The 13,199-nt window shown below is 30.1% G+C and overlaps 1 protein-coding gene across 1 annotated transcript in view; it reads left to right on the forward strand.

The window, feature by feature from the left end:
• The first annotated feature begins 9,372 nt into the window (after positions 1 to 9,372).
• LOC107166492 (uncharacterized) overlaps positions 9,373 to 13,199 on the forward strand; it is a 71,119-nt gene continuing 67,292 nt past the window's right edge. The window contains exon 1 of the mRNA XM_089216188.1: positions 9,373 to 10,139. Coding sequence (XP_089072314.1) covers positions 9,890 to 10,139 — 250 coding nt within the window. The 5' untranslated portion in view covers positions 9,373 to 9,889. The remainder of the gene's footprint in view (positions 10,140 to 13,199) is intronic.

Raw genomic sequence — 13,199 nt, forward strand, 5'->3', positions numbered from 1 at the left:
TACTGAATTAGTAAATACTACATTAGTAAATTACTATACCTCGTAAAACAAAATCCCAACGATGAAAATATTTCCGTTTACGGAGACGTATAAACGTAAAATGCGGTTGATCGACGTTCGTTAACATAGAATAAGTCTTATTTTAGATAAAAACATAATTAACCAAATAGAGTATTTGTATAGGCATGTCTGTTCATTGTTGTGACTACGAAGTTACTCGTATTTATAATATAATTGAATATAACAAAATTTATAAATAAATAATCTAGACCGCGTCGGCGATTCCTGCATAAAAGTATACGCCGCCGCCGCGCCGTGTGATCTTGTGACGTCACGCAGCTATCTCTCTTTGGCTCTAGCGTCTTAACGAATCGACCTATACAAATTTTAGAACCACCGATAGTTAAAGTAATTGACTAACTATTAATTAAGCCAAAATAATTTTTTCGTTTCATGGTCCTTTAATCTAATAAAAGTGCTTCCGACCTGAAAACCTGAGTTGAATATTATTATTTCAAGTATTCTTCATTCATACCTTTATATTGGAACAGTGCTCAGACACACAGACCTGTAGTCAACGAAGTTTATTTTAAACTGAATAGTGCTACGGTCGTGGGTCCTAATACTCATTTCCATTTTAGGAAACGGACGTAGAATCGACAAACGCACACCATCATACCTTAATAAGTTACAAGCGCTAATCTGAATTTATTTTAGAGAGAGTCACTACCTAGTTTAGAACGTACGAATATGAGGCGTATAGTTGGTTCGTCACGTACTATAGCTAATATGGGCGATACCACAATAAATTACTTTTAAAATGTAAGCATTAAATGTATTATAAAATCTTGATTTATTTTTTAAATTAATTTTTGCCCCCCCTCCTAGAAAAAGTCTGGGGACACCCGAAATTATGTATAATTAATAAACCTGAAGACCGTAGATATTACCCTTTTGGGGCGGTAAAAATACTTCGATCGACTTCAGTATCTTTTCCAGTAGAAAAGTGAATCTAGTATTCTATATTTATATAGCAGGTATCTTGGGGAGTTAATAGTAAAAAATTCTCGGTAGTTTTCAAAAACGTCAGGAAGTACCAAAAACAATTTAGAGGTCACTAAAACAAGTTACGAATATTTTAAAATTGTAAATGTTTGTGCATTTATAACTTGTTTTAAAATTAAAATATAAAATAAATCTATGATATTCACCAGATAATATCATAAATTCTTACATTTAAATTAAATAGTAGCTAATTCGCACAAATATTAATCATAGCAATTTGCTATGCTACATGTTTATAGTTTTGCATTTTGTTAGACAAAGAAATCACATGTATTGCGTTATCTTAAGGTGATTACAAATATACAATTTCTAAGTCAAAATAGGAATTTTTTAAATTATACGCATTTAATTCTTGTAAATGTGTGCGTAGTAAGTGATCATTTAAGAGAACGTTATACCCGTATACACATACATATTTTAATGTCTCCGTCTTACAAGTGCGTAACATGGAAAATGTTACGCTCAGCAGATCACAGTGATCTCCGTCAATTTAAAATTTAGAGTAAATTGACCTATTGTAAAAATTAAAGGTAAGATTATTCCCGAGGGCATCTCATGGGCTTTTTATTATATTTTAATTTTAAAGCGAGTTATGAGTATTTTAAAATTGTAAATTGTTTTTATATCTAAAAATACTCATAACTCGCTTGAAATTAAAATATAATAAAAAGCCTATGAGACGCCCTCGGTAATAACCTTGCCTATAATTTTTATAATAGGTCAATTCACTCTAAATTTAAATTGACGGAGATAACCGTGATCTGCTGAGCGTAAATTTGCTATGCTACGCACTTGTATGGTGGAGACAACACATGCGGGTGCGGCGTCCTCTTAATCATATTAGTGTGTATGTGTGTGTGTGTGACCATGTATAAATACTAAATAGTAAATATAATAGCTGATAGCTCATGCATACACAAGTTGCATAAGTGAACGGTAAACAATTTATTTTCATTTCACACTTGTACGTATTTTTGTCAATCTTAAAGATGAACCTGATAATGCAATAAAACTTCTGAAAACTGTTTTGAAATAATTAATTTGCTTAAACTATTTTCGAAAAAATTGTATTTTATCATTTTCTATACATAATTCATAATTCAATTTTCAAACTATTTTGTGTCGTTTCGACTGTTTCGAGCTATTGAATGATATTTTAAATTTTCAAATATTTTAGTTTCTTTTCTATAAATGTCAATAATAAAATTTTCATTGGGTCAAAATGCTTTGAAATTCATTAGAAGGTCCTTTATAAGTTGTTATAAAAGTCTCCGAGAACTATTTAAAACCTATATGCCCGATTTGAAGATATATAAGTATTTAAAGTTTAAATGTTGACAACATTCATTAAAATATCGAAAATGTGCAAATTGTTTTGTAGTTCAAAATGTATTAAATTTTTAAATTTTATACTTGAAGATTGAAAATTAAAAACAAGGATTCACAAAAATAGTATTGTGCATATTACAAAAATAAATCAAAACATTTTTTTTATATACATTTTTAGTTCAAATTTGAACGAAATTAGTTAGGTAAATGAAGAATAATGAATAATTATCTTAGTTATATTGTATTATAATTTGAAAATTATTATTCGTACTATTCGTAGTTATGTTTAAACATTTAAAATATATTGTTATATTCAATATTGTATATACCCAAAGACATTTTTAATTTGCATTAATAACAATAATATCATAAAACATACTTGCTTAGTAATGCGATATTAATAATATTATAGGTCGATAGTGATTTTATTTTATCATTGAATTTAAATTTAAGTATTTAACACATCCGTTACAGGCGAATTGGTATCATAGGTTGATAGGCACTAACAAAGACGCAACTAAATACATATTTCCGATTTTCCTTTCCGACGAATTAGTATATATTTATTTATTTTTGTTCACTTGCTTTCATGTACTGTGAGTTTCGGCGCATCCAAGTTGGGTCCCGAGTACTAAGGGCTAATCGCAGGTAATACACTAGTTGGATCCCGGATTTTAATAAGTACTACCCTAGTTCGGTCCTTGATTTTTCTAGTTACTACACTAGTTGGGTCCTGAATTATTTAGTTCTTGAATATTTGTTGGTAAGTACTACACTATACTAACATTTTCCTTCCCATTTTAACAGACTTAGGACTGTCAATAATCTATTTAGACCACAGGCATGGTTAAAAATGTTTTTTACAGTTTTTTGTTCTTGTTTTCTTTCTTTTCCATTAAAATATAAGTTAATAGAATTTTATAAAAAATAAATCACTTTTGTGTTGATAAAAATATTAAAAATGTTAAAAACCAAGTATAAAAATACTTAATATAATAATAATATAGCCATAATGCTATATAAGTGTAAGTGAAAAAATATTAAAAATGTTAGGTTAGATTTTTAAACATACCTGTGGTTTAAATAGATTATAGACAGTCCTAAGTCTGTTAAAATGTTAGTATAGTGTAGTACTTACCAAAAAACATTCAAGAACTAATGTTGTAGCTAAAATAATTCAGGACCCAACTAGTGTTAGTAGTTCTAGTACCTATAAAAATCCGGGACCCAACTGGTGTAGTACCTGCGATTAGCCCCTAGTACTCGGGACCCTACTCGGATGCGCCGTTGCAAGCAGCTCCATCAAAGGCCTCTGTGTTTCCAAAGATTTACCGTTATCCTTGGTAGCAGAGACCCTCATTGGACCATCCCTTGTCTCCGGTGGAACACGAAATAGATCACACGTGTGGTGCCACATTGTCACAATTACGTATAAGTTCCTACGTGACTAAACAATACAAATCGTTAATTTATCTGTGATTAAAGGAATTATTGGGTTTTAACGGTTATCTGCGTGCGATAGGTTAGGTACTTGACCGTTATTTATTTTATTGAATATTTAAACAACTTATAAACATGATATGTGAGCCACATCATTAGAAACAATATTATGCATTATGTTACGGAGTATAATAAAATGTATTCTTAAACATTCTTATGAACTAATACGAGTTAATATTAAGCATTAAATTGAGAAGATTTATCAGACTGTCACGGGATTATGAAATTAATAACCTAACGAACTAGTGTATTACCTATAAAAATCTGGGACCCAACTAGTGCAGTACCTAAAATAATTCGGGACCCAACTAGTGTAGCAATTTTAAATTTGGGACTCAACTCGAATGCATTTGTGAGTTTCCTACCATTGTCTTAAATAGTCTAGTCAATAATACCCACTCCTCGTTGTTGTTTGTATGTTAAATTGTCTATCAATATTTAAGTAAGGCGCTCTTATACAGACATTGGAAGAAACTGTAAATGGCACACGCAAGTCTGCTTGCCTACCCGACTCACTAAAGGAATATTCAATCTATTCGGTAGAGAAAATTATTACAAGTTCGCCCTATTCAGTGGGCCTTCGAAATAATCATACAATGTACATAATAATAAAATATATATTTGCATGTCTTAACTATTTTGAAGTGTAAAAATATGAAACAAACAATTTTAACTTTGTCTTGGTTTGAAATATTGCAATATTATTTTTGAATAGATTGTCGATGTAGGTAACTTTATTAAATTATAAGTTTTTCAATGTACTCACTGTATTCTATATAATTTTAATAATAAATTAACTTTTACCATTTCTAATTTATTTGAATTGTATAACGTTGTACAAAATGAATCAGATTAGAAGCAGTTGCGGACCACAGCTGGCTAACATGAAGAATAATCCATTATTATTATTTTCTATACTCATCAAGATTCAACTGTAGTAAACTAATTAGTAATGACGAGTATTCATATATCTTAGATATATATATATATATATATCAATGAATAGCTGTAGCTAACATAAATAAAATAAACAAGAATTGATAGAAGTTGAAGTTGTACACAAACATTTTAAAATATCAAACATACAGTTATTAGACTTGACAAAATAAAAAACTAACTCTAGCACCGTATTTCATATTTACGCATGTACCTAAACTATATTATGCAGAATTACTATTATTAGTTTTTACTTATTATCTATACTTATATGAATTTGCACCATGACCATGACGAATTTAAATGTTTAAAAGATTTCTTGCTTAACTAGCAGTACATAACCAAATTTAGCAAAATCCGAACAATAGCCGCTATATTATACGATGATGCAGTATAATATTATAAATAATAATCGTATTATATTTACCGCGAAACGCCGAAATGCGGATTACTTAACGCGATCGCCGATCAGTCAAGGAAGTCAATCCAATTAATTGCCTCGGCGTGGCAGAAAAAAATGATATAATATGATTGATTTAACTAGCATATTATAGTAGCCTATAAAATTAATATAGGTAGTTTATAATTATGACCTATGAGTTATGATTCATAATAAACTTATACTAAAATAAACTTATGAATGGTTGTAAATTCTGCTGTCAAAATATTAATTTTGAAAAAAAATTATGTACCTAATACTATCTACCTATATGACTTATTTATTATAATAATTATCTATGTGCGATGTGCCTAGGTATCTAAGTTTTTTGTAAATTTGTCATATACGTTACAATAAGTATAGTCCATATGCTCGGTTTAAGACCATAATGGTTATAGCTACTTGAGGTATATCTCCACCATGCTTGCGAATAGGGTTCGGTTATATAATACCTAAAAAAAATCTCAATAATCTCCATTTAATCTATTAAATACTTCCTTAAATCACTTCCACTACCACTGTAAGTACTCGGTGGCCACTGGCTGATACCATAAAACACGTGTCATTATTGGTTTGTTGATGATAAATGATAAATAATAATATTATTATGTAATACAATATTTTATTTTGATTCGGTATTATTACATACTTTAAGAGTATAATATTATGATTTTTAATTCTTGTGCTGTTTATAGAATCAGTATTACCATACTATGTTGTATCTATTATGACTGATTTATGAGTATTATAATGTGTATTTATTCAAACATAAATAAATTTCATTTACAAACATACCGTCATCATATTATACATACTAAAAGTATAATATAACATACTATTGTACCTACCTATAATACTTACATATTAACTCATTGAGAAAAATAAAATAAAATAGATACCTAATATAGTTTTTATAAATATTAATATCTTTAAAAAAAATAATGAATTTAAATACATAAATAATATAATGCAAATCACCTATAATCTACCAATATATCATGTATACCTTACAATATAAGGCTTATATTATGATAAATTAAAATTATTATATCATGGCATATAGATTTTAGGCGTGGGACCAATTTAAAGCATTTAGAATTTATATTTAATTCACCTATCGCTCGAATTAATCATTTAAAATTGCAAATTATATAAATATACAGTTCTGAGTCTAGTTGGTCTATTATATAATACTATATAATACGTTTACCTATTTGATAAATAATATATAATTAATAATAAACTCTACATGGTAACAAAATAATTATAAACTCATATAATTAATAATAGTTTATATAAAATCACAATCATAGCACCAGACTCAAAGGCTGTACTTTATGTGGTAGAAATTCAATTGGAGGGTTCAACTGAACTTTTTTTATTTAAAACCAACTTTTTTAATATAAACATTGTGGGCTGCTCACTTATTTAATATATATATATATATTAAATATAATTTACTTATATTCTATAACTTATTATTTATAATATTATATATATATATATATATATTATTATTTTATGAATGTTATTATAATATAAGTTGAAAGCTTACGATATTTGCCAAATATTATATTTTATACCTACCAATATAATATTACGAAAAATATACGAAAAATTATTTTAAAAATATTATAGGTACCTATACGTACTTTTATTAGTAATAATAATAAAATTTGATTCTCCATTTCTCTAATCACATTGGATATAAATAATGAATATAACGATAAACTGTACCAACGTAATCATTTAAATTAAAGTTTTTATTCAAATCAATTTTCAGAATTATTTACTTTAATTGGGTATTTATTTTCCATTCATTTAGTCTATAAGTCTATTTGATCGATTAATCGGCTTACCCATAACCCATTTACTATTTAATGGTTAAATATTAGGTACATATTCCATAATATGTTAATAAGAAGTGTATAAAAAAAAAAATAAAAAAAAAAAATACGCGATTCGTAACTATATATTAGATATCCTTGAAATATTATTTAATTTAAATAAACTGTATGAATTTTTTTAGTTATCCAACTATATTCAGATATATAAAACCAGGGTAACAAATAATACCAATAAATACTATTACAAAAAGAAGGAAAGAGGGTTATTTAGGACACCTTAGTTAATACAATACAGTATATATTACAGTAAACTCCAACTATCCGGACTAATTAATGTCAAGGGTAGTCTGGATAAGCAAATATCGGGATGATTGGCATATGACATATCAAAAGTTATATAATTGTTTGGGTATATTGAATGTATTTATTTATATGTGTGTAATATAATTCGAAATTTGTAACAATAAACAAAAAAATGTATGGTACTATGGTTCCAATGTCATAATTTTCGGATAATTCTCGACCTGTTTCACCTTTTTTCAACCGCGCAATGATATCTAATTTTTCTTTCATGGTAAGCACTACACGTTTTCTATTAGATGACATTACAACCCGAAAATGCATTCTTTATAACGATTGACTGATTAAACGGTACCACGATTAGACAACAATTGATTGACTAAGAATAATATACACATCTTTATTTAATCTAAAGATGATTATGAGGAATGATAAAATAATATTACTAATCACGATTTAAAATTACGAATCATTACGATTACGAATTATTAAAAAATCATATTTTTTTGCGTCCGGTTTATTGGTGTTTCGATAATAGGAGTTAGTTAATGTAATACCATTGCGTCTATAACAATTATTATAAGTAAAATGTATAAAGCATTATTATTGATATTTAATAAATAACATTTATAAATTCAATTTTTAATTATTTTACCATAAGGAATTTTTTAAATCAAAAATTGAAAAATATTTATTTTATAGACGCAATGTGAAATGCATTATTTTTCCCGGCATTATAAGTTTAAAGCTAATTGCTATGATTTTTTAAGAGGACGCTACACCCGCATGTGTTGTCTCCGTCTTACATGCGTACTACATAGCAAATTTTCGTTCACTAGATTCAATAGTGTGCTGTTAGTTTTGATATTAGAGTGAATCGACCTATTATCAAACTTTTAGGTAAGAACGTTATCTGTGTTCTCACGTTGGTTTTTTAGGATATTTTAATTTTTAAATGAGTTATGTGAATTTTCAAATATTCACACCTAACATGCTCATAAATCATTTAAAAATTAAAATATCGTAAAAAACCAACATTAGAACACAGCTGATAATGTTCTTACCTAAAAGTTTGATAATATAGGTCAATTCACTCTAATATCAAAACTAACAGCACACTATTGAATCTAGCGAACGAAAATTTGCTATGTAGTACGCGTGTAAGACGGAGACAACGCATGCGGGTGTAGCGTAGTCCTCTTAATTTAAATATTCGTTACTGAAATCATTTATAATACCTACATTAACATCTGAAATATTTGTATCTAATAACTTATGGTAGGGCGTATAGCTTAATAAGCTGTACTATATATGCATAAAAATAATTATTTAAAAATGACAAAATCATCTATCGTATTATTTAAACAATAATTTAAGTATAGGTACCTACGTTATTGGCGAGTTTTTATTATTTTTAGATCATCTACAATAGTATGTTTTCAAATTTAATCAAGTTTATTACATCTTGTTGGTCTATGAAGACGATACGTTAAAAATCCAAATTTAAAATACCTACATTAAATATGTCCAAAAAACATATGGTGTAAAAGTTTTAATTTTGGATAGTTTGTCGAAGTTAAGCTTTTGTTCCACTAGCATTATACCTGGAAGGTCAGTTAACCCCTATGTCAGAAGTAGAGAGATCCCGGTCCCAATGAATTAATCTGTCACTTGCCTACTGAAAATTGGAGAACAACGACCCGGTTGCTGCAACCTAACCGTGTATACTTTGTAATATTATATTAATATTTATAATATTATTATAAGAAGAATCCTGTGGTTGCCAACTATTGGTCGGTAGGCGTCGCTCCTCCTCCAGACAGACACCATGTCACCATGGTTACCGCCACTGCCGCCGACGTCGACGCTACCACCACTACCGCCTACAACCATGTAACAGCGCAACTACCATGTTGTGACCATGTACCATTAATTGTGTACCTACTCCAGCGGCAGCCGGTTGTTTTGGTTGTGTATACTAATTATTACTATTATTGTAACTCGCTCGCAAACTGTGTCTGCACGCGCAGTACAGCGGCAGCAACGGCGGCGGTAGTGCGTGTGTACCTCACTCACCGCGGCGTACAGTGATATTGTGATAATACATCGCGTTATGTTATATTCTTATCACCATATAAGTTCATACTTTGACCATATTGTTATTTAATTATTACGTTAGTAAAACGGCTCATTCGCGTACGAGTCAATCGATAGTCATTCGTCAGTGCAATCGTATTGAAAAAAAAATCCTACCGGCGGTATTGGTGCCGGCCGCCCGGAAGCACCGGAGAGAAAGAGTTGCAATATAATCTCCGTGCCGTCCAAGTGTCTGGACGTCATCGTGATAATAAAAACATCGAAATCAGTTTGAGTTCACAACACTGTCGCGCGTTTTCTTCGTGTCGGCATCGCGCCGCCCCCGATAAATGTCATCGGCACCGTCCGGACGCGCACCACACGCACCGTCAACGCGATGATTGCTTCGGAGACACGTAACCATTGCGCCGCCGTAGTCATGGATTTGAGCACGCGGGCCAGTTCTGGCGGCGGAGGCGATTCCAACGACGGCGGCAACCACGGTCGCCGGCGCAACGGTGGCGGTAGACCGGCCAAGTCGGTGTTTTCCATCCGGAGCCTGGTCGGCGAGGATACCGTACGGAGCCATCGCGACCGGGACGACGTAGACGGCAGCGGCGGCGACGACGACGACCGAGACGATCACGGTTAGTGGGCACCTATATATATATACATATAAATACTATATAGTTGACATATAAATCCATGAACTGTTGTATTGCCTGTACTTAGGTGCATCACATGCACTATGTTAACGATTATTACACGTCATACGCACCTGAACTAATTTAGTGTTTTCAAAAGTTGGCTCCTATATATTATTTTATAATCTTGTAGTTTACATTATACTGAAATACAAGCATACGGCGATCACTGGCAATAGCAAATGACATCGTATTTAGGAGCATTCGTACTTACACTAATACCTACGCATTTACGTATATTATAAATTATATAAATCATATTATCTTTATCAAATGTAAACTGCTAGTGGGTATTCGTCAGTCAAATTCGTTTATTCTTGCGACATGTATCTGCGTCGTTTCACATCATTCCATTGATTACAATTATGCAAATATAGGTATAACCATTATCTAAATAAATCTAGATACAATTGTTTACTTTGAAAACAATGAGATACTTCTGTATTTTCACATAATTTATCATAAAGATTTAGGGATCTATGTATAATGTATATTAAATTAATTAATATAATACCATCATGATTCATGATGCTTGTAAATGCAACAGTAATATGACATCCGGAGTTAGCCTTAACGAAAGGCTAGCTGGTAATTTGCCCTGGGTCTCGTGTATTCAACAATAATATTATACTCTGAGGGCTCGGGTTAAAAAAATTACCACTGGGCCCTGACCTCGTTTCACCTTAAGGTCGGCTCTGATGACCCCTAACATATTATATAATTTTGTATATATTTGTGAATACATTTTATATATAATCTATCATGTACCCTCATTGGACATAGTTAATACGTGAAGCGATTAACTTAATAAGGAGGTGGTCTTATTATTAAGCTATGTAAGAAAAAAATTCGCATAAAATATAATGGTCATATCTCTTGTATTTATATAAAACATAAGTAGTGATATGGCAGCAACAGCAATTTCTGCTGCTGCTACGACGACAAGGGCACGAGAGATTGATCGGAGAGGCAAATAAAATAACCTACATAAATTAAACCATTGAAAACCCTCAAAAAATATGTTAACAACATCTGCAGTTGTATGTCATACATCTGTATGTTACATATTGACAAAAAAAATTAATAATTTATACCATTCCAAAAATGTGTACGCACGTGGTTGATACACAGTTTGTTAGTATAGGAATATATCTAGTATCGATGTATAATTGTATTAGTCATACTTATGAGTATATGTATACATAACTTTATTGTACATCTTAATTGGCATTCTTTTTCTTTAAATTCTGATTGTTTGAGACAAAACAAGTTGCACAATTTGATCGTTAATTTATTAAGCATACATGGGCATGTACCAATTGCCCCCAAACGTATCTTTTTTAATACCAATTCCCCCCCAAACTATCTAGAGGAAAATGTACTAGTTGCCCCCAACCAAATGTATCAGTTGCCCTCACATGTTAATGTTAATATATACACGAATACAATATATAGCTCGTAAAATAGGGGAGGTAAATATACAAATCATAAATAAAATATAAAATTATTTATGAAAATAAAGTAAAATAGAACAAAATTATAGAGTAAAATTCATAATAAATAATCTAAATGCCACGACTACATATAATTTTAAATTTTCATTATAAATGATTCGCGAACGTACATAGTATATTGTTCCATAGAATTGTATTTATAAAAATAAATTTCATGTTTTACTAAAAAACCAAGTTATATACTTTGATCAGTTTAATTACTATCGACTTAAATACAATAAATTCGATCATACTAAATACGCACTAAGTTCAATATTTATGCAAAAACATGCAAAATAAAAATATTATATATTTACCTCCCCTATTTTACGAGCTATATGTAATGTATATTGTAAGCGTGTATATATTAACTGCAGCATGTGAGGGCAACTGGTACATTCGTTTGGAGGCAACTGGTACATTTGGTTGAGGGCAACTGGTATATTTTTAAAATCTCGATAACAGCCGTGGGGGGCAACTGGTCAACACCCACATACATTTCTAACAAAAGTAATAACCAATCACTTACCTAGTATCTAAAATATATTTTATACAAAATAAGTGAAAAGTTTCTAGTTTTGTTGTTATACGGATAACCATAAATCTGCATTCTGCACTTAGTTATTCTGGAGTCCACGGTGTCTATATGTTGTATTAAACTATTAAGGCACTTCATAGAGTAATGCAATAATATATTATCGCCACGGCACCTCGTGCGATTTACTGCATTCTCTACTCAAGATGCTTTTTAATTCAATAAATTTGTAATATTTTATTAAAAGATTATAAACACTTTAAACATTTATGAATAATAATAACTTTATATAATGATAATCTAATAATAACAAAAATAAATTTTAAACAAAAATGCAACAAGATTACTACAGATTATAATATATATAGTCGTACCTATATATATTATCTAGATATTTAGGATTATAAATTATAATTAAATTCGAATTCGTTTTCATGGTCATTACTAACAAACTTAATAAAATAATAACTAATTTACAACGCCAATTTCACAATAATCCCTTAATAAATACTCCTTCCGCCTTTGTTGGTTTTTTTATTTATTGTATGGCTCCCGGTGCTACCTTCTGCTACCGACGTCCGGCCGATCGGAATTTAGAATACTATAAGTGTGTGCTACTGTGCAGGGTAATGAATTAATGATGTATGATGTATTGATGTGTGGCCATTTCATAATATTGATGTTATAACCTAGTGAATCTTTGTATTTATATATTATTATGTAGCATATATTGTTGTATTCCAGTTGGTTATAATTGTATATAAGTATAACTTATAATAAATAATTTATGCATTTTACTCGTATATGGGAAGGGCCATTATATAGCTTGTCGAAGCGTCCGAGTATGTCCTTAAAAAAGCTTAATTTTTAAGGATTAGTAATAATAAAATTATATTATTATAGTAAAAACTTATAGCATATTGCACTTAATATTATATTAGGCAAAATTATTGAGAAAGAAGACTTAAACGCCTG

Source organism: Diuraphis noxia, unplaced genomic scaffold, assembly GCF_037042655.1.
Source record: "Diuraphis noxia isolate RWA-SAM2 unplaced genomic scaffold, SU_Dnox_SAM2 contig0001, whole genome shotgun sequence".
Classification (NCBI taxonomy): Eukaryota; Metazoa; Arthropoda; class Insecta; order Hemiptera; family Aphididae; genus Diuraphis; species Diuraphis noxia.